Source organism: Carassius gibelio, chromosome B13 (genome assembly GCF_023724105.1).
Source record: "Carassius gibelio isolate Cgi1373 ecotype wild population from Czech Republic chromosome B13, carGib1.2-hapl.c, whole genome shotgun sequence".
Taxonomy (NCBI): Eukaryota; Metazoa; Chordata; class Actinopteri; order Cypriniformes; family Cyprinidae; genus Carassius; species Carassius gibelio.
The window spans coordinates 26,019,468-26,042,901 of NC_068408.1; the positions used below are offsets into that span (position 1 = coordinate 26,019,468).

Below are 23,434 nucleotides of genomic sequence, written 5' to 3' on the forward strand. Positions count from 1 at the left end.
CGATCAAGGCTACTACTTTTTCTTCTTCGTCTCGTCTTTGTTTCTGTTCACCTTTGTATTTGGTGGTTCCGCAGGAAGTTAGATAAACTATAATTTTCTCCGGATTTGAAAGTTCGTGGAAACTGTCGGGATGATGTAAGTAACACAACTAAAAAATATATATAACATAGATATAGTGATTTCTGCTATTTTTAAAGCAGAAAAATATTGCGCCTTTAAGGAAAGCCTTAGATGACACGTCCAGTACAGCAGGATCATCTCATGTGCTACAGCAGGGGGCGCTGATTCTTAGGAGGAGGAAGCGGCCAACAAAACCAGAAGAAGAAGAAGCAGCAGCAGCAGCAGCCGAAGAAGAGCATGGGTAGTTATGTATGTTGGTTACGTGACTAGTAATTTCATAATAATTTCATAAAAAGAGAGGGTTATCCGCGAGATTGAGATCATGGTGCTGCCAGTACTCAGACTTGCCTTGTCGTGTAGCTGTCAAACTGCGGGGAGAAATATACAGGTAAGACACGAATATTATTACAGCAGCGGTCAGTGTGTGGATATAATGTCATCTTCCGCTAACACACATGTGCTCTATCAGTGTGCAGCACTCAGTGTAAAGAGCCTATTGCTGCATGGTTTGTACTGCAGTTTCAGTTCCGGAGAGACCGACCTGAATCAAATCATGTTACTCAGACTCTCCAGCAGTTATTAACTCTATATTAACACCCGAGAAGAATCTAACGCGTTCATCCACACACACACACACACACACACACACACACACACACACACACACACACACACACACACACACACACACACACACACACACACACACACACACACACACAACATCCCCAACACCTGCGCATTCACTCAGAGGTCGAGCCAGGGTCACAGCGAGATGAACACTTCCCACTACCTCCCATTATATGAATACAGTAACATACTTAATGAATTATTAAAAAACAACAGCTCTACAATTCACTTAAATGTTGTTTTCCAGTTCCACTAGGCTCACAGTAACCACAAAGATTTACCACAGGTGACAATTTGCCAGTGCCTCCCTTTGTATTATTATTATTATTATTATTATTATTATAAAACTAGAATATTTACATTTACACAACAATGGATACAAAAGGCATGACATATTTACTTGTTTTCCGTACAAAAAAATACATTACAATTTACACCGGTCATATCTTGTTCAGAAGTTCAAACATATTATATTTTTTTGCATAAATGAAGATTTGTAACCACTATTTAAAATATGAATGCATATACAGTATATTTATGATAAAAACAGTTTTACATGACAGATCTACAGCTGAGGTCGCAGAGTCTGCTGCAGTATGTTTAATAGAAATGAATAAATGAGGAAACCTGTAAATTGCTGTTGTTTGTACAGTATTTAGTATGGCCATGAATAAGCTATTTCACATGAGAGTAAATAATAACCAGATTTACTCCAATTAATCTCTTTGTGAGTCCTGCTACACCCCCCTTAATACAGACTTCAGCTATGTGTTCAATCACACTGTTGCTGTTTTAGGAAGATACTTACAGAAATTAGCTATTTACAACTACTTCACAATGTACAAATCAGAGCTCACATGGTTTTTAAAAAGTTATGATGTATGATACGTTTTTATCCTGTGATCAGGAATATATAATAAGTGCATCTGGTCATTCCTAATAAAATTAATATTTAATGAACTCAGCTGTTGACAGTTCAGCCATAATTTAAGGGTTTTTATAGTAATGTCAGTTTTGTCAATAGTCGGTGGAGTCGTCAGTGCTTGTAAACATTGGATAGGTCTTAAAGATCAGATCTAACACTTGAGTGATGAGGTCAGCGGAGCGTTTACTAATAGAGGTCACGTTACTGACCTGTGACCTCTGGCGATCTGATGCCTCTGTGTGTGTCAGCTGATCACTGCAGTCTGTGTTGGTTGTGGATGTGTTCCAGCGAACCCCTCTGAGACAGTGGCTGCTGAGGAGAGGACAGACCACGGTGACGTCAGTCCGGACGGGGGCGATCCCAAACGCCGCGAGCGATCGAGTGCTGGGCCGCTGGCTGCTGGGCTGCAGTGGGCTGGTGCTGGGCGCCGTGGTCCTGGGGGGGGTCACCAGGTGAACACACACGCTCATCAATGCCTCAGAAAGTCACCTGCACAAGTCAGCATGACTAGACAATCTCACAGTGATTGTGTGTAGTCTTTTCTTATATAGTGGTTAAAAAACGGGCAAAAAGCAACCCCTCAGTAAAACCACCATCCCACTTTGGATTAATAATGTGTGTTATGCAAAACTTGCATGCAACATGCAAAAACATGCAAACCAAATGTTAAAAATATCAACTTAAGATAATTCACGAATAACGGCGAGTGGCCAATCTGAACTCGCTTCTGTAACAAGCTGCGCACAAGTGGAGTCAAGTTTTGGTCATTTTTTGTGCAGAATGGTTAAAGCTTTTGGTTAAAATGGTTAAAAACTTTTGAATTTCTTTAAAAAGAAGACAACAGAAAAGGCACGATTCTTCCTTCATTATAATGTAAAAACATGTTACTGTGCTGTATGTGTGACTGAGGGATCGAGAGATGATGGGAGAGCTGACATAAGCCCTATTCGGACGGGACTAGTTTTACAGGGGGTCGTTAGAGAAATCTGCGTTTCACAGACGTACTTGGTGATTTTAATCCCGTCCGAATCTGCCACGTCTGTGTTTTTCTCACACAACCTCTGTGATAATTCCAGAGCAAATTACCTACCGTTTTTCAGCAAACTCAGTGATCCTCTGAGAAAACTAATCCCGTCCGTACAAGTACAATAGTACAAATAATAAAATCAAGAGCAAGATCGCGTAAACTGTTAATACCGGCTATTGTAATATCAGCATCAGGTAAGATTACTCACGTTCATTTATGTACTCAGTTACATAATGTTTTAATTACATTTAATAAAAAAAAAAAGAAGGAAAACATGTTAAACTAAAGGAAACACACATTAACATGGTTTTGTTATAGCCATTTAGTATTTATTGTGTAATAATACTAAGGCAATCATTCTGAATGAATGCAATGCACGCATACAGAGCGCGTGATCTCTGTGACGCCCAGATGCACAAATCAGACCCTCTCACCTCTGTAATAAACACAGAGATAGTCCCGTCCGAATTGGTACATGAAAATCACAGACGTCAGGTGGTAAGAATCGAAACTCAAACGTAGTTTAGAAAACTAGTCCCGTCCGAATAGTGCTATAGAGTCACTCACTGACAGAAACCAAAGAAAACCATCTCGAGAGTCCAAAAGCAGGATAAAGCCTATTAGAATATTTATTTCAAACACTGGACTGACGTTATGAGCTCTGTTGCCCCCTGAGTATCTGTCCTGCCAGACCAATGCTTGAAACATGCTCCTGGTCTCCCTGCGGTCTGACTGACGGCTGTGTGTCTTAGACTGACGGAGTCCGGTCTGTCTATGGTTGACTGGCATTTAGTGAAGGAGATGAAGCCTCCGCAGACTCAAGCCGAGTGGGAAAACGAGTTCTCCAAGTACAAACAGTTCCCAGAGTTCAAAATGTGAGTATATTTCTCATCTCCTCATGTGAGCGGAAGTACAGGTATGATGCTTCAATACGTCTGGTGTGATTGGTTACGTGGAAATTGCATTCTCAAAGTGACGGTCTTTTATCCGCAGTATGAATCATGACATGACTCTGACAGAGTTTAAGTTCATCTTCTACATGGAGTGGGGTCACCGCATGTGGGGCCGGCTGGTTGGATTAGCTTACATTCTTCCTACAGTGTATTTCTGGAAGCGAGGATACTTCAGCCGCTCCATGAAGCCTCGTGTTTTGGGTCTGTGTGGCTTTGTTGTCTTCCAGGTAATCAGTCATCATGCAGTACCATGAAATCTCATCTCCACACGTCCAACAAAAAACATGTTTAGTGTAGTATTAGCTCTGTAGGGTAAATGATTGTTGCAAGGTGATTTGGAAAGTCTCGAATAATTGAAATTTTAAAAACGTTTTAATATTTTATCCTCGCCAAGGCTGAGCCAGTTGAAACAATAATACTCTGAGATAGTATTACCAAATTTTTAATTTTCACAGCTCAAGACTTTATCATTTTTTTATTTCGTGGGAAATATACCAAACATACCAAAAGCGTTTTCGTAAAGCTTGTTAACGAATTTGACGAAATTTATGCAAAAATGTACGAGGCTGTATCTTTGCAACACTTTAGCAAATTTATACCAAACTTGCTACGTTTTATACCAAGAATGACTTAAGGGCACATGAGTAGCCTCGGCACAGCACCACCTACTGGTTAGAAAATATACAAAATGTGACTTATATTTTCTAAACAATTTTACCAAAAAATCATTAAAATAATCTCATTCGATTCCAATTTTTTTCTATCAGCCATTTTGAATGTGGACCATTTCGGTTCACAGCAGGTAAAATAAGAATTGAACGCCTCACTATTTTTCTCAGTAAACATATTTCTAAAGCTGCCGTTGACTTGAATTCTTCACCAGATGTCTGTAACAACCCAAGACATCCAAAACAACCAAGTTCAGAAATTAAGTTCTGTAATATAATGTGGAGTGACACAGGGAAAAAGTTTTAAACGCATAAATAAAGGAAGATGCAAAAAGGCATGGACAGCCCAGACACCAGCTGAAATCAACAGCACCTTCAGAAATATATTTACTGGGAAAAACGGTGGTGTGTTCAATACTTATTTTACCCACTGTATGTAGTAAAATACAGTATTTTGCAAACGCTTTAACTTTTTTAACTTGCCTAAAGCTTTTTGATATACCAAACCAATTTCATAAAATGTGCTAAAGAATTTTGTGCAAAAAAGGGCATGAAGCTATATCTCCACAATGCTTTAGCAGATTCTGACCAACCTTGGGAAGCGTTACAACAACGATGACCTGAGGGCACAGAAGGAGTTTTGGCACAGCAAAAGATATAAAACATTGCCATTTCTGCTTAAAACTTCTGACCAGTTTGGCCAAAATAGATTGGTTTCGTTAAATTCGGAACAGCATGCTGAATCGAACCGAATCCTATGTCTGCCTTTTTTTGGTTTTGACCATTTTGAGTTTAGTAGTAAAGTTGTGAATGACCAGATGTCTTTAACAGGGCTCTCCGTGTCTGCTCCTGCAGCGCTACCACACTGCAGAGTTAGTTCAGATTGTGCTGTGTAATTAAGATCTGTTAATGGATGCACGTGCTCAGGGGCTCCTGGGATGGTACATGGTGAAGAGTGGTCTGGAGGAGAAACCCGAGTCGTACGACATTCCCCGTGTGAGTCAGTACAGGCTGGCGGCTCATCTGGGCTCCGCTCTGCTGCTGTACTGCTCCAGTCTCTGGATGGGACTCACTCTCATGCTGCCTGCCAACAGGGTACGCTGTGATTTCTGCTCTGCTCGGCCTGCTGCTGTTTCAGGAGCTTTGGATGTGTTACAGATCAATCTTCTGTCTCTGCTCCACTCTAGATACCTGACAGCAGGAGTTTTCTGCAGTTAAGGAGGTTTGCTAAGGTTACGGGCGGCCTGGTCTTCCTCACGGCTCTCTCTGGTGAGAGCAAACGCATGACATGACTTGTGTGTTCTAGTGTTTATTATTAATGATTCTTTTAATAACTTAAATTGAACTGGGATCTTTAGTCTGTAACTCAATGTATCTGGATCAGAGGATGATATTTAAGGCTGTTTGGTCTAGTTTGACAGTCTGTGTAATTCATGGTCTCTTTCAGGTGCCTTTGTTGCTGGACTGGATGCGGGTTTGGTTTATAACTCTTTCCCAAAGATGGGCGAGCGCTGGATCCCTGATGATCTTCTGGCTTTTTCCCCAGCCGTCAAGAACATGTTTGAAAATCCCACCACGGTTCAGTTTGACCATCGCATTCTGGTAAGCACTGCTCCTGTCAGCTGAAACGTGTGTGCTCTAGCAGAAGTGGTTTATCTGAGGTGTTTCCTGTGTGTGCAGGGCATCGGCTCACTGACCGCCATCACAGGACTCTACCTGTTCTCCAGACGGGTCCATCTGCCCAGACGGGCCAAGATCGCGATCGGCTGTCTCACAGCCATGGCCTATACACAAGTAAAAACCCCAAAACTGCACCATAAACAGCACTACACACTCATTAGGAGTCCACTCCTATTGTATTTGCACCCATTTTCTTTTGCTTCCTCTTCTAAAATTATTATTGACCAAAACGTGCTTTAATGTGCTATTGTGTTTGATCAGATTTTTTGTCTTTATTATTATTATTATGCCTTAATGAAAGCAGTGTCTAAATGCAATCTGACACATTGGAAATGCTTTGAGGAAACAACGAGTGAGAAATCATCATAGCTCTGCTTGCATAAGATCGAATACATTGACAACTGACATGCATCTTCTTTGGTGCAAACGCTAACATATCTTTCAAATATCACAAATAAACAAATATGGACACCTGTAGCCGATGAGATTTCAGCAGCTAGTTATGTTGTTGACATTGACATAAGTATTCAGACCCTTTGCTATGATACTTAAAAAATTTAGCTTAGGTGCATCCCATTTCTCTGGATCATCTTTGAGATGGTCCTACACTCTGAATGGAGTCCAACCGTGGCAGTTTTTTGAGGTGACTAAACCTGTCAACACAATAAACCAACCAAACAGGGATGAAAGATGTTTGGAACAAGCAAGACTCTTCATAGAGCTGGTCACCCAGTTAAACTGAGCAGTTAGGATGGAGAGCGAGGCGAGGTAAGAACCTGATGATCATGTGGAGATAGGAGACTTCACTGATCTGAGGTCTATGTCAGATTGGCCAGACTGAAGCCTGTCCTCAGTTCATGCAAGCGTTTCAGAAAAACATCTGTGATGAAGTGCATCCAATCATCACGTCTGCTAGGAAACCAGGCACAGCTCATGCACAGTGTGATGCTGTGCGAGTGTTTCATAGTGTCAGGGACTGGAAGGATAAAAGGAAAGTGGAACAAATCAGAATAGAGAGATATCAAACTGGACCAAAGGGTTTAACTTCCAACAGGACAATCAGCACAACACAAGTGACTTAACAACGATTCCAACCAAGCATCTCTGGAGGGATCTAAGAGTGGCTGTTCACCAGCAGTCCCCATCCAACTGAGAGGATTTGCTGAGGAAAATCCCAAAATCCAGAAGTACAAAGCTTGTGGCATCATCCCCAAAAAGACTGCAGTCACTGCCGGTGGTGCTTCAGCTGACTGAGTTAAGGGCCTGAATACTTATGATGTCTTCAGTACTTTCTGAAATACTCTCTGAACACACTACAGTCAAAGCGAGGCTGTGTATTAACATTGGTGAGAGCTGACCACAGTGGCGTTGATATTTTTACTAAATACACCGCAGTTGCACAGGCTTTTCTCAGAAATTTTGTCTAAAGCTTCTCGTAATTAATCATATAAATTCACATTTTTTTTAATATGAATAATGTCATAATTATTAATGTCGTAATTTTCTCAGTGTAATTAAATCTTAAATTCTTAATAGAAGAAATCTATTAAATTATGAACTTTACACAAACATTGTCATATTGTGATAAAACAATAGCATCCTTAAAAAAAGAATAAATTGGTACACAATATACTATTTTAATTTAAACTACATTCAAAATACACCAGATTTGGGTATTCTTGCAATAATAATAATTATTATTGTGCATTTTTTATAGTAAATGTTAAAGTACTATTTCAGTAAATGGTGAAGATAACTATTACAGCAGACTGTCTCATCTAGATGGTGATTTAACTTAATATTGTGAGATATCTGTTTATTTATTAATTTGTTACATGGGCTATGCTGTACAGAAGTGTTGTAGTGACCGTATCAGTATTTTTTACCTTGCTGTTAAAAAAAAAAAACAGCTACTCTGTCAGTTTACTTTAACAAACACGATCAGTGCTACAACACATGGATTAATGTGTTTACTTTGAAAAAGAAAAATAAATTGGACTGGTATCCTCACAGTATTAAGTAGAACTATCTGGATTAAAGCGATTACATGTTTATAAGCTGTGCCTTGAAGCTTCAGAAACGGGTGCTAATCAAGTGTTTTTCTGATGTGATTCTCAGGTGGTTTTGGGCATCAGTACGCTGCTGCTCTATGTGCCCACCTCGCTGGCCGCCACACATCAGTCCGGATCAGTGGCGCTGCTCACCTTCGCCATCTGGGTCTTGGCTGAGCTGAGAAAGGTGGTCAAGTAAAGTGTGTTCAGAGTTCATGCTATAATAATGCATCATTTAATAAATCATGCTTTAGGCACGTGAGCGACATCTTTTTTTATTATAAGTGTGGGTTTATATGAAGTCCTTATAGACTCAGGTGTATTTGTGAATTATATATTGAAATTTTTAATTTCTTTTTTTTAAACCTGTTTTAATATGTTTGGTTTATGCAAAAATGTGTTTTTACTGGATGACTGCTTATTTAAAATCAATAAAATTAGAATCTGTGTTTTCTGTTGACATTCATCTAGAGTAAGTGCATTTCATATATAATGTATATTATGGCTTGCTGAAAAAAAGCAGCTTGAAACACAAGAATTGCACTTTTGATTTGTTCTCACGAGCAACATTACATTTATAGTGATTTAAATGAATAATTAAATAAAGGGATTTCCCTGAAAAAAATCTCTCTCCCCTAAGTGTTGGATCATGCAGTGTATTTTTGTTGTGACAGCAGTGTTATTGTTGCACAACAGCTAACACACGGCGCACGCACGGTTTTGTGAGCTGTATGTGAGGTTCACACTTGTTTGCAGTGTGTCATTTAGTCCATGTGTGATACAGAAGCAGCACAGACTGCTCCTGATCGGTGGCTGTTTACTACAAACACAACATTTATACTTCTATTTTGATTTCAAACCCAAACATTGATGCTGAAAGTGCCCAGTTCTGGTCCAGATTCAGAAAAGCGGATCCGTGCCGGTATTGGCCCCTTTGTGCCAAAAGACGGACCAGATCTGGACCAGAACTTCTGGTGTTCATATTTGCCGTAAACAATGTGGTCAGTCTCTAGGAGAGCGTGCGAGTGCTGAATGGTTTAAACACTGGCGAGAATAATGCAGTTTAGAGACTTAAGTCATGATGCAACACTGCCTCAATTGTGTCGACTGTTCAGCGTGCAGCTATTCCTGTGCAGAACCAATGTGATTTGAAGCCATCTGCGCATTTTGAGAGAGAGAGAGAGAGCAGTGAGTCATTCACGCTCTTTGTGAAATTGTCTTTATAAATTACTTTATAAGTTAATTAAGAAATATGAACTGAACCTCACCTTCAACATTATAATTATTTCACCCACGCCGAGACGTTGCCGCTGCATGTCATGCCAAACCTCTCACAGCAGGCTTGGGCTCATGGGCTTGAGATCGGCCTTTATAGAGACCACAATCAAACTGCTCAAAGCGATCATTGGCCGATAACAATCGGTAGTCAATCAATGAGAGCATACAGTATACTGAGACATACAGAGAGACAGAAAGACCAGTCTGAATACAGAAAACCCTGCAGAAGCTTGATTATAACTAAATTGGTAAACGCACTAATTGTTTTTATAGTTTGTTAAAACATTAAAATCATCCACCATTTAGTCCACTAATTGTTTGTTAAAGGCCTGGAAGATTTTTTAGTACAGTTATCTTATGTGGTTGAAATTTGACAGTGCAGTAGAGTGAGTGCCCTTGGTGAAGATCATCAGACTGCTTCACATACATGCATTACACAAAATGGAACATAATTCATATGTGTATGCTTATTATAATGAGTGATGTCTGCAAGGACATGACAACACTACACAGTCATTAGTGTCATCAGTCTCTCAATCCAGCAAAACATTACTGAAGAAGTTCAGGAAGCTGGGATGTATTCAGTACAAATGTATACAACACAAGATTTGACAGTGTCAATGTAAGATATGTGACAGATGCAATTAATGAGATCATATCTAAAAGCAGTGATTGAGTGTGAGTACTGGGGAAATCTTGTTTAGCTGAAGAGAGTTTTGGAAAGGGTTGGTGATTGAACAGATCGGGCTGCAAACATGCAAGAGTTGTACAAGCAATTTTCTGCACTTTTTGCAGAGTCAAGTGAACCACTTTTCTCTCTGTTAAATGACATCACCACATTCACGCGTGGGTCCTATAAATGCATGAAAGTGTGGGAAAGGACAGGAGACAGAATTACTGCTCCAACAGGAGAAATACTGTGGTGGTTCATAGACAAACACTATTCAGCCTTAAGTTATTTTGGAAATCCTGGTGGGGCATGTTTTCATTGACCTTGTAACCACCATGATAACGATGGGGAAGAAAAGGGTGATGCCAGGTGAGATGGCAGTGGATGAGCCATCTTCAGGTTGTCTGTTAGAATACAGTCACAACATCATCACATTGACAAGATAACGCCAGCATGGACACTTTACAAGATATTATTTATCAACGGTACACAGCAAGTGCAGCTCTATGTTCAGATTTTGCCTGCATGGATCCAAACTATTTTCTGAAATATAACAATTATGGGCTCCCAAAATCAGCTCTGGTGAAACTCAGTAAATATTGATATTTTATGATGAACGCCACACGTGTGTGCTGTGTGACAGCCATTACAGGCAGAACTGACAAACTTGGCAGCACACTGGAAAAGGCTGAAGAGGTCAATTTTAAGAGCTATATTTTTATGTAGTTTACTGCTATTTATGTAGAAATACAGAAGCACTTTTTGATTCGCTACACAATTTGCATACATGTGTATTCAGTAAAGTACAAGAAAGTGAAAATGGGCAGCTTGATCTGTTCCTGTGATTTCTGCTGGGCGTCTCACTGGAGTCCAATCAGAGACTCTTACGGATCTACTGACACACACAGAGAACAGTTACGAGAGCATAGAGAAAACTTCACTGTGTATTAAAAACACTATTAAGAACAACAAACATCTGTCCACTGAAAGATCCATCAATCTGTTTCTCTGTCTGCTGGAAGTGAAAGATCAGACTCAGGTTCACTGCTCAACCATCTCCTACATGCTTCAGATGTCAGAGGAGCCGCCGGATGGGCTGGACCTCAAGAAAAACAAAACATTTCCCAGTACTGCCTATGGCCAGTTTACCCCTGGCTCCTAAAGTTGATATCTGATTGAGTTCAACCCTGCATCGCAATGTGCCTATTTATACTACACCCTTAAAGTATGTACTCTTTGAGTGTGCAAGCTTTGGGACAGTCTGTCACATCACACAATTGCGTCTTTAAAGGAGCGCTCTGTCGCACCTGTTACACGCACCCTGTCACTGTAAACTGACCTGTCAATCATCGTCACAGTTAACATCCTCCACATTTCATTTCATTTAATTCCTACCATACTGGAGAGAAAAGAAGAAGCTTGCTGATCTGCCAGTCGCGTGTCTTTCATGCTGAGACCTCTGCTTATATTTTCTGCATGATGCATTTAAAAGTCCACAACCAAATGTATGTTTATAAAAGTTCACATTGCTGTTTCAGATGAAATATAACAAGGATAACTTAAATTAAATATTGATTATTAATAACTCTGACCCCTTTTTGTAAACCTCTCAGAAGAAGCACCAAAGCCGATGGATTGTGGGCAGGTTTAGCCATTACAGTGTGCATGGATCCACATTAAATAATTCATTTGAAATGTATTTTGATTATGTTAACTTTCCCTTTATATGATATTCTGTACATGTTAATTCTTTAAACTGTAAGCTACAATCAAATAGGAAATGTACTTATAACCATAACATTACTTAGATATTTAAAATAAAATCAACTTAATTTAATCACAGAATATAAAAGTGCGCTAATTTTTAAACCAATCAAAGAACACTTTGATCAACAGAACTGACATTAACCAATGGACCATTATTCTAAAGTGTTACTGAAATTGTTAACATAATAGAAAATGGTGTAACATAAACCATTGTGTTTTAGAACTGCAGAAGACACGCATATCTCTACATAAAAACAAAACCAAGCAAACCAAACATCCATTCGCTCAGGATTTAAACCAACTCTGCATTGCAAAACTATGGATTAACTGTTTCTGACAATCTGAGAAGCTCCCTTTTCAAGAAGCACATTTGCACACAAGAGAAGTGCTGTTTTTCTTACTTTGCAGAAACAATCATTTTAGAAGTCACAGTTCTAGTGCTGACTGTGAGATATGATAGTCTAGTTGTGTAATTTTTTTCTTGTTAGTCATAGTGTAAAGGTGCCATGTTCAAATTCTAATGGTATGTATTATTATTATTATTATTATTTTAAATAATGAATTTGAATGCCAGTGATCACAGTGATTTTTTTCTTTTCTTTTGGACAGCAGAACTGAATTTTTAGGCAATGTTTTATTATTAGGGGTGACATGCTTATATAGGCGGAGCTTGATTCTGTACCAGTCTCACGGTTGTATATTCGCAAAAGTGTTATGATCACGCCATTTTCACTATATGAGGGTGCTCAATGTCTGATTTCACATAAAACTACTGGTTCTGTCCAAATAAGTTAATATACAACCTATTATGATAGTTCTGTAAATAAGAATCTGAAAAGAAAGAAGCTTTTAACAAATATTTTAACAAGCGTGAATAAATCCATCCACCCCATGACAGATTTAAGCTTCACTTTCCATGATCCGTGACCAACAGAGGATCAGCAGGGATTCAAATCTTTAACAAGACACAAATTGACAGAGTGAAAGACTGATTTATTTATTTATTTCGATCAGATTGGAAACAAGTGATTTCAAAACATTTCAGCTGGTTCAAATTTGATTTTGCATGCTGTGAACATATAGTTGAGCACCCATGTAAAAACTCAAGATATTATCTATTCACTATCAAACTCTGCATGTATTAACATAGGACACTGTCTAAGACTTGATGGTTGCTCTGTCAATTCTTCGTCATCAGTTAGGAACCTAGGTGTGCTATTTGATCGCTATCTAGAAAGCCATGTTTCTAGCATTTGTAAAAGTGCATTTTTCCATCTTAAAAATATATATAAAATACGGCCTATGCTCTCAATATCAAATGCAGAAATATTAATCCATGCATTTATGACCTCAAGGTTAGATTATTGTAATGCTTTATTGGGTGGTTGTTCTGCACGCTTAGTAAACAAACTACAGCTAGTCCAAAATGCAGCAGCAAGAGTTCTTACTAGAACCAGGAAGTATGACCATATTAGCCCGGTCCTGTCCACACTCCCTTATGAAACAAAAATATATTGCAGTATATTGGAAAATATCATGTAATAAATTAGGCATATATTCTTATATATATTTATTTTTTCCAATATATTGCAATATATTGAAAGCGGCAATCATTTGTATATTTTGCAATATATTATATAATATATGTGTCATCAATATATTATTAAATGTATTCAAATATATAAAATATTAGAAATAAAAAGGGAAAATAATATATTACAATATATCACAATATATTTTAAGAAATATATTGGTAAATATATTTTCCTTTCGTAAGGGTGTCAACACTGTGTTCCTGTTTTGTTGTGTTTTGAGAGGAGAACTGGCCCCTGGCTGAACCTGGTTTCTCACAAGGTTTTTTCTCCATTCTGTCACCGATGGAGTTTTGGTTCCTTGCTGCTGTCGCCTCTGGCTTGCTTAGTTGGGGACACTTAATATCCAGCGATATTGTCGATTTGATTGCACAGATACTATTTAAACTGAACTGAACTGGATGACGACATCACTAAATTCAATGATGGACTGCAAACTGAAAATGTAGTGTTTACTATAATTTTACATTAATGACACACTATTTTCCTTTTTAATACTCTAAAGTGCTTTGACAACCTGTATTGTTCAAAGCACTATATAAATAAGGGTGACTTGACTTGTTTTGCTCCCCATATGCATTTCTCCCTCATATTGATAGTGTTCATTTATTTCAGATTTGTCTCACTGGGTTCCTCGTTTAGTAGATTATCTAAATTGTTTTTGCCCTATGTTACCTTGTACAGTGTTATCAAGTCAAGTATGCTTTGTCAATTCTTCCACATGTACAGTACATACATACAGAGAATCGAAATTGCGTTACTCTCAGACCCCCGGTGCATACAGATAACATTAACAGTAGAGCCTAAAATCTAGATCAAATATAAAATGTAGATACAACTATAGAATAAGGGAATGTAAAAAAAGAAATATAATAAAATTACAAATAAAGTTAAATAAAGCAGCGCAAGGCACATGGCAGATAGAGAGCAAATCAGTGAAGTGAACAAACAGTGCAGATAAAAGATTTTTAGTGCAAAAAGAAGCTTATTCAGTCTGTTCAAAGTGACTGTCCGGGGTCAGTGTCATCACCTGGTCGCCGGGAGGAGGTGGTGTCTTCAGTGCATTGAGTGGTGCTGTTTTGTTGCTCAAAACGAGCTTTATATGTATATGTGTTGCATGTGAGTTAATGCCTGCCCGGTGCCCCCCCTTATTTGGACCATTAAATACTGTTGTTTGTGTATCTCCTGCGTCTCTGAATGCTTCGATCCTGCACAACAGACATCTGTGACAATAACACTGTGATTAGCACAGACTGTGCTACTATAATATTTGAGTAGTGTGATTGTACGTTAGTGTTTTTGAGAAAACAATGTTTATTTTACAAAAGCACACTGTTCTGTTGTTATTATGACTTTTAAAAAAGTAGTCCCTTTGCAGTCTAAAATGATACCTTATTCTTATCTGAATGATAAAAAATTTAGTATATTTAGTTCTTTCCATGGTCATCAAGAAAATATGAGACAGACCGCACTGATGCAGGTTCGACCCCAGAGTTAAAATCTTTCAAAGACCCACAGGCTCAGTCATAGATCCAAGAGAAATAGTAGTAAAGATAAAATACTAACAAAAAGAGTAGGAGCTTGATCTTTGATTATTGGAACCGTTTAGTTTTCCTCCTAAAATTGTATTTCATTCTCTTTCGGTCTTGCTGACTCTAATCTCACCGGTCAGTGCTGTGAAATTGTAACTTCAGCTCTGCAATCATCAAATTCCCTGTTAAGAGAACCTAAGTAACAATGGCCTGCAGGATTCAGGTGTGAAGCTGATCTCTCATGCACTGAAGACTACAAACTGTCACCTGGAGATACAGAGGTGCTTAGAAGTGTTTGAAAACAATTATTCATGCAGACTCAAAAAGCATACTCAAGGCTGAACACCAGTGCCAAGTCTTAAGCAAACATCAGGTTCCTGGCAATAAGAGCTCATAACCAGACCATAGGAAACATACTGTTACACAATCCAAAATCAAATTACTTTCTGTTTGTAGATTATCTGGCTGTATGGTGACAGAGGTCGACTGTTGTTATCTGGCTTCAGCACTGAGATCAGCTTTTTCAATTAATTATTTTTATAGAGTAACTTAAATTGCGCATTAAATTTACTTCAGTCTGCTCTGGCTTTTTCCATACAGTTTTACAAAGTAACAATATCTCTCTGAAGTATTTTTGCATGTGCACTCCACAACAGAAAATCATCATATTCATGGTATCAGCTGAGGCACTGTATGCGGTTGGGGTTCTTTTATATCAGTGGCGTATAAAGGAATCAGCAGAAAAGGAGAGAGTGATGATTGTCTGTTTGGATGCAATGAGAAGTATTGGTGTCTGGACTACTCCTTTAATAGATTCAGTGCCTGGTACAACAATAAGATTTGCCACAGTGATTGGCCTCATCAGTGACAATGATAAGACTGCCTACAGGGAGGAGGTACAGCATCTGGCCACATGGTGCACTGACAATAACCTGCTCTTTAAAGAGATAGTTCACCCAAAAATCGAAATTATTTCATTAATAACTCAGCCTCATGTCGTTCCAAACCCGTGAGACGTCCTTTTATCTTCGGAACATAGTTTAAGATATTTTAGATTTAGTCCGAGAGCTCTCAGTCCCTCCATTGAAAGGGTAAGAAAAACCATGTCCAGAAAGGTAAGAAAAACATCATCAAAGTATTCCATGTGACATTAGACGGTCAGTTAGAATTTTTTTGAAGCATCAAAAATACATTTTGGTCCAAAAATAGCAAAAACTATGACTTTATTTAGCATTGTCTTCACTTTCGTGTCTGTTGTGAGAGAGTTCAAAACAACTCTCTCACAACATTCAATGTAACCGGATCTTTTTGAACCAGTTCACCAAATCGAACTGAATCGTTTAAACGGTTTGCGTCTCCAATACGCATTAATCCACAAATGACTTAAGCTGTTAACTTTTTTAATGTGGCTGACATTGAGTTAAAACAAACCAATATCCTTGAGTAATTCATTTTCTCAAACAGTGACTGAACTGATGTGAAGAGAGAACTGAAGATGAACACCGAGCCAATGGTGCTATGGAACAACATGAGGGTCGGTTATTAATGACATAATTTTGATTTTTGGGAGAACTATCCCTTTAACACCAGCAAGACAAAGGAGCTCATTGTGGACTTCAGGAAGAAGAAAGGAAGCATGCACGACCACATCCACATTAACGGGATGGTTGTTGAATGTGTCTCCAGCTTCAAATTCCTGGGGACCACCATCTCGGAGGACCTGTCCTGGACCACAAATACCCCCAGCCTGGTCAAGAAGGCTCACCAGCGCCTCTTCTTCCTCTGGACACTGAAGAAGAACCAGCTGTCTTCAGCCATCCTGTGAACTTCTACCGGTGTGCAGTCGAGAGCATCCTGACCAGTTGTATTACAGTCTGATATGGGAACTGCTCAGTGGCTGACTGAAAAGCTCTGCAGAGGGTGGCGAAAACTGCCCAATGCATCACAGGGACAACACTTCCTGCTATTGAGGACATCCAGGGGAAACGCTGTCTACAGCGAGCTCGCAGCATTCTCAAGGACTCCTCTCACTCGAACCACAGACTCTTTACCACACACACAGACTCCTCACCCCTCCTCATCACTACATCTGATTCATTTATTTACAAAAGCAAAAAACTGTAAACTTGTTATTACTTGCACTACTGTCTGTTCATCCAGAATACCTAGTAATCCATTTGCACACTGAAATATTGTCTATGCACTTTACTGTCAATTGCATTAGTGTAATTGATGTTCACTTTTACATAGTCCATCTGTATAGTATGTTTATAGTACACTTATCTGTATATCATGCTGATTGTATTTAAAACCTGTAAATTATGTCCATAATACTGCCTTATCTGTATATTTATTGTACATATTGTAGACCTTGTATATTCTGTACTTACTGCTTATTGCACTTCTGGTTAGATGCTAACTGCATTTCGTTGCCTTGTACCTTACATGTAAAATGACCATAAAGTTGAATCTAATCTTGAATCTAATCTAATAAGGTCACCCTTACCAAAAAGTGGTATAATTGAAGTTTATTTTATTAATTATACTTAAGTAAAGTTCAAGTTTATTTTTAAGTATACTTTATGTAGCAAGTATGCAAATATCAGTGTTCTAGTAGTATACTTGTAAGTGTACTGTTTCAATACTTCTTGGGACAAAATTGGCCCACTTTCTAGTATATAAAAGTATTTTAAGTATAACAGTAGCAAATTTTGAGTACACAACTAGTTTACTTCTATGTCTGTAACTTGTACTGCAATTGTACTAAAAGTGAACTTATAGGTATACTGATGGTTTACTAATTAAATACTTTGTACACTTTGAAAGTATAGTCTTAGTAATCTACTAGTTTAGTAGTTTAAAACCTGCAAGCATACTCATAAGTTTTCTTTAAGTGAACTTTACATAATACTTTAAGTATACTACTATGTCCCTACTTAGGTTTTAATTTGTATATATTTTGTTATATGAATATCTGAACATACAAAACATCCAATGAAAGAACAGGGTATCTGCTTGTAAACAAAAACACTTTATTTTAGCTTTGTGCATGCTTTTTTAAAACACTTTAATAATGGGTAAGTTTCATAAAAATTAAGAACTAACATTTTGAACAAAAAGCTGAAAAAAGACTATTAATTGGATTCAGAAGGATAATCAAAACGTAGTTGGAGTCGATCAACACGCCAAAGCTTGACTAATTAACTTTTTTGTTGCATATATGAGTGCTGCAATTATAAATCAAAATAGTGGACCAGTATCAGAACATTCTAGTTTGGCTCAAGGAGGAAAAGGTGAAGTTTAATGATACAAAGTCAAGGCTGCAGAGCAATTGTGAATTGTATTACATATAGGACAGCAAGTATTTACACGTAAACATAGGAAGTATTCTGTTCAAAATTATTAATGAACATACATGAACAAATTAAGAATTCTTTAAATCATAAAAAGTTGCATAAAGCCACAGCGGTTCACAATACACAGCCCTTCAGACAGGCATAGTCCAAGGAGTCCACAATGGAACAGTTCATAAGCTCAGTACTATTGTTACTGAACTGCAATAACCCAAATCAATAACTCCAATGCACATTAAACTTTCCAATTCCTCCTGGCTGGCTCGCCAAAGTTCTGTATAAATGTGTAAAGAATCCCCAAAAGGTGTGTGCAAATGTTTTTGAGGGTGTGTGTGAAGGTGTATCGATTAGCAGCTGCAGTGCCTCCTACCACTCCGGTAGATGCATGCACTACGAAGCATCAGTTTTTGGGCCTAGTGGTTCGCCATCCATGCACACAACCTGGCCTGTACAAAATGGGACCAATTAATAAATCACTCTGGTTCCAAGCATCTCAACTATTAATCACTATAACCATAACACAATAAAGTCATCATATTATCATATTCATAATCTCAGTTCATTCTTTTCATCAGGTACATTATTCAAATTAAATACTGCATATAGGAATATAAATAATTTAACAATCAGCAAGAGTACTCTTATAAATAGACAACATCAATAAATAGCATGAAAATGCATTTCAGAATCAAAGAGTAATTGACAACTTCATAATTCAACAACAATATTAAGCTTAATGTATAACTCATTTAAATAGGCACAATATATATATATATATATATATATATATATATATATATATATAGTCAGACTCAGTATAATTAAAGTACTGCCAGTGCCAGCACCGGCTATTCAATCCATATACACATACAATATACTATTAGCACCGTATAACAAACAATGACAATTTACCAGTTCCCGTATCATTAAGTCACTCAACAAATTGAAAAGGAGTAGTTTAATTAATTAATTAAAACCAGGAGTTTAATTAATAAAATATTTTACCGACTAAACGCCCACCTGCAGCAGTTCAACACACCAGCTCCCGCACACACACACCAAAAAACAGCGCACGGCCATATTTAAAGGAAAATGACGCAACACTCTGTCTCAAGTCTCGCGAGACTTTGTGAACACAGGGGGGAACCACAAATAAGGAGAATACACCGGGCAAGACACCTGGGTTACATTTTCATCAATCGACATTTTATTCCATAATGTTACAGTTTTGATGGTGTTTCATGTCAGATAATCGTGTCATATGTAACAGAAACCGGTCAATTTAGCTCAAAGGGAATCATTTAAAATTTTAAAGGGAATTTAAACAGAATCACTGTTTCACGGCTGATCTCTGAGACGCCCTGCGATTCAGTGAACGAGCCGTTTAACATCAAATCTGCGCTGGATAATAATATCCAAACTATAGTGAAACACTATCAATTAGCACAGTAACAAGATCGGCAGTTTAAGACATTAACTTGTAAGCACAAAACACCAGATACTTCTCTTTTCAATATGAATAAGGCTTTATTAGATAAATCTAAGACATATAAACTAATCTCACACATAAACGCACTCACACACATTCACACAAGTTGCAGGAAGATTGAAAGTTAGGGAAAGATGAGTTTAGGAGAATGGAAATATGGAATCCCAAGTTTACAGCAATGCGTTAAAATGCATAGACATGAACAACCAGCAATCACTTAATTAACGCTCGCATTGAGTTCCTCAATGGGGTTAAAATTATAATAGATACACCAGCACAAATGTCTGAGGATACATTGCCTTGGTTTCCTGTGAAAGGGAGTCTCGGTGAAAGGGCTATCCTGAGGTCGTTGATTGGCTGGAAGTTCAGTCGCTGAAGCCCGTGGTTATTGGGCGTTGGCTGAAGATGGAGTTGTGTGGCTGGTTGGAGTTGAAACGCGCAGACGAGGTCGACGTTACAAAACTTAACTCAGAACACGAAACTCTCAAATGGAAAAGAAAAGAAATAAAGTTTGACGAGACTAGGTTGTGTTCCTTCTCATCGTGGCTAAGTAGCAGCAGGCTTGCAGGCTGAAGCACGCTGGAACCGCGCTCAAAGAACAGTGATCACTAAACAGCATGGCTAGAAGCTAAAAGCTAAAGCTAGGTAGCAAAGCTACAAGCTAAAAACTAAGAGCAGGCATGACTAATAGCAGCAGCAATGCTAGAGACTAAAAGCAAAGATTTTATGGTGTCCTCAGTATTTAAACTGGCCTGTTGGCCACACCTCAAATGTTGTCTTGACCAATCAGATATTGTCTTGGCTCGGGGGTATCATAAATCATATGTTTATATTACCAAGCATGTGGTCCGAATTTTCCTGCCTTGCAGGGTCTAATTTTGGACATGATTCCTATTACCAGGTTATGATATATTTTACAAATAAATGATTGTCAGGACAATATCAAGCAAGCAGATTCGATCACACACAAACCAAACATAACTATGCATCGTTAAGCTATGCCATAGTTATTAAAAAAAAAACACACACACACACAATAAGTGATTATAACATGATAGTCAAATGTGTGGGTTACACATAAATGAGTATGGAGTGATGCGATGGACTGATTCATTTATAAGTCTTTTTGGGTTCATTCTGGTCCATATATCTCTACAAAAGCAGTTTCTTTGCCATTCTCATGACAAAGAGATGTTCTGTGAAGACAGAGGTTTAAAGCCCCTCCCCCCTTAGGAATTTCAGTCTGGTTCTGCTAGGTGGGGGGAAGTCAATGGAAGTGTTTAACTCTTGGGTTTCCATGTGATGTCCAGTGTTGCATTTCCATTACGAAAAACACATTTGACACCAAATTTCACTTCTTCGAATTGAAATTGTCAATAATTGTTCTAGTGGTGTTAATGTTGAAAGCTGTTGTGTGAACAAGTTGGTTGGTCATCTTGCTTGGTTCTTGTGGCACTAGAACTGATTTATGACTTCCTGAGGAATTTGGCTCCGTGTTTCAAACATCGCTTTGATAGACTCTTTAATTTGTCTGGTTCGACTCTTTTCTGTTACACATATAACATGTGTTATGCTGCGTTCCAGCCAAGTTTTTGAGCCCGTAAATCATGACTTCAAACCACGACTTAAGACTTTGTAGCGTTCCAGGCAAGTCACGCCAAACTGTGTTTTAAATCATTGGGAAGATGCATGTGTGTTTTTGTGCTATCCTGGGCAGAGGGCACAGTCGTGGAGGCCTGCTTTAACTGCATTTTTTCGGGGGAGTTTAGGCGCTGCTGATATTGTCTTTGGGGTATGCATGAAAATCGCTGTTTTTTTTTTTTTTACAGTGCAGTTCCGTTTGTCTTGTATTGATGCACAGTGTTGTGGCCACACTTTTTTTGTATCTAGATTGAATGCTGTAGAACTCTTTCCATTTGTATGGCTAGTTTGGAGGATTTGTTTCATAGCTCTATCTGTGGAGGCTTTGAATAGTTTGACAAAGGATCAGTTGTGTCAAGTTTGTGAACATTATAATTTTAATTGCGAAATTGGCCCAGATAAAAGTTTCAGTTCAGGTGGATTGGTTGTCAGAAATATTCTTTCATCACCTGCATCTCTAATTGTGGAGGAGTTAGAGCTGGGAGAAGCAACGTCGAAACCTCTTTTGACAGAGTTTCCAAAATATCACTTACGTTTGAGCAACAGGAAGTGTTAATAGAAATGCAACAGAAAGAAAGGGAAGCGCAGCGGGAAGCTGAACGTTGAGAGAGAAGCTCAATGGGAGGCAGAGCAGAAAGAAAGGGAAGCTGTGCGTCAATTAGAAATGGAAAGAATAAAAAGTGAATGTGATGTGGCTTTAGAATGGCTGAGACTGGTTACTGAAGGTAGGATTTCATTTGATGTTGGTGAGGGAACTGCTTCTAGGGGGTTTGTGCATCCAGAGATCCAGATATTTTATTTTGTTTATTTGAGAGTGTGGCTGAAGACCATGGCTTGTCTGACTCTGAGAGATTGTTGTTACTCCAAAGTGTTCTTGTAGGTAGAGCACAAGAAGTGTTTATTGCATTGCCTGTGCCAGACAGAAAAAACGTAAAAGTAAAAGAGACAGTGCTTAAAATTTATTTATTATTTCCTGAAGCTTATCATTTGAGGTTCCGCAGCTGGAGAAACTGAGATAAAAAGATGTATACCAGAGGTAGTGAGAGAGCTGAATAGCCACTTTAATCATTGGTGCTCTGCAGTGGGGTTAGCTACTATTGAAGAGTTGTCTAACATGATTTTTTTAGAACAGTTTAGAAACATCGTTCCTGACCATATCGCTACACATATATCTGAGCATAAGATTAAAACGGCAGCGGAAACCGGAGTCTTCGTTCATTTGGGTAACCTACTCAGAGTAGAATAGATGCACATGCTAATCAGTCACACAAGGGCGCTGTGAGTTTTTGCAGATATTATAGGTTTTCTGCTTTTACACCTGCCAGTCAGGTTTAGAAGGATGCTGATGTGTCTCGAGACTGCTTGGACAAGGGGCACTGGAAGAAAGACTTTCCTGTTTTAAAAGGGGAAAAGTCAGAGAAACGATACTGATGTTGTTAGGGGGGTAACATTTGCTGTATCTGAGTCAGGTATATCTTATAACATTTTTGTGGCTGGGACTGAGGCTAAACCTGAAGGGGTTGTAACTTCATCTCAGCTATCAGGCATGAGCTTTGCTGGGGCTAGGGAGAGCAACGGTAGGGCTCATTCAGTTGAAACGGGTGGAAGTGGTTACTTTCCTTTTGTTACAGATGGCTTGGTTTCACTGGTGGGAAGTTCAACCCAGGTGCCAGTTAAAATACTTAGGGATACTGGGGCATCTGAGTATTTTATCTTGGAGTCTGTTTTGGCTTTTTCTACTGACTCAAGCACTGGAACAATGTTTTAGTTCGGGGGGATTGGATTACAGGTTGTCTCTGTTCCATTGCACAGGATTAATCTGCAGTCTGATTTGGTACAGTGGGAAGTAACCAAAGCAGTCAGCCCTTCCTTACCTGTAGAGGGCATCCATCTCCTCTTGGGCAACAACCTGGCTGGAGAGCATGTCTGGCGTGATATACAACCCCCTATAATTAAGAATATTCCTTCTATTCCTGCTGACACTGATGTTAGTCATCAGAAACAGTCTCGACAGCTTGTGCAGTGACACGACGTATGAGCCATGCCTTGAATGATGTT

The 23,434-nt window shown here is 38.6% G+C and overlaps 1 protein-coding gene across 1 annotated transcript; it reads left to right on the forward strand.

Moving 5' to 3' along the window:
* The first annotated feature begins 295 nt into the window (after positions 1–295).
* LOC127970654 (cytochrome c oxidase assembly protein COX15 homolog) lies at positions 296–8,693 on the forward strand. The gene is made up of 9 exons (XM_052573320.1): positions 296–508; positions 1,964–2,127; positions 3,455–3,577; positions 3,696–3,882; positions 5,251–5,418; positions 5,511–5,592; positions 5,771–5,925; positions 6,004–6,117; positions 8,122–8,693. The coding sequence occupies exons 1-9, from the start codon at positions 443–445 to the stop codon at positions 8,251–8,253; spliced, it is 1,191 nt and encodes a 396-aa protein (XP_052429280.1). The 5' UTR covers positions 296–442; the 3' UTR covers positions 8,254–8,693.
* Positions 8,694–23,434: the final 14,741 nt, after the last annotated feature.

Bases quoted from the DNA above. Each gene is read 5' to 3' on its own strand.
- LOC127970654 (XM_052573320.1), top strand. From the start codon at position 443: ATGGTGCTGCCAGTACTCAGACTTGCCTTGTCGTGTAGCTGTCAAACT. The intron at 3,578-3,695 runs GTGAGTATATTT...TTTTATCCGCAG, and splicing joins CAGTTCCCAGAGTTCAAAAT to TATGAATCATGACATGACTC. The intron at 6,118-8,121 runs GTAAAAACCCCA...TGTGATTCTCAG, and splicing joins CAGCCATGGCCTATACACAA to GTGGTTTTGGGCATCAGTAC.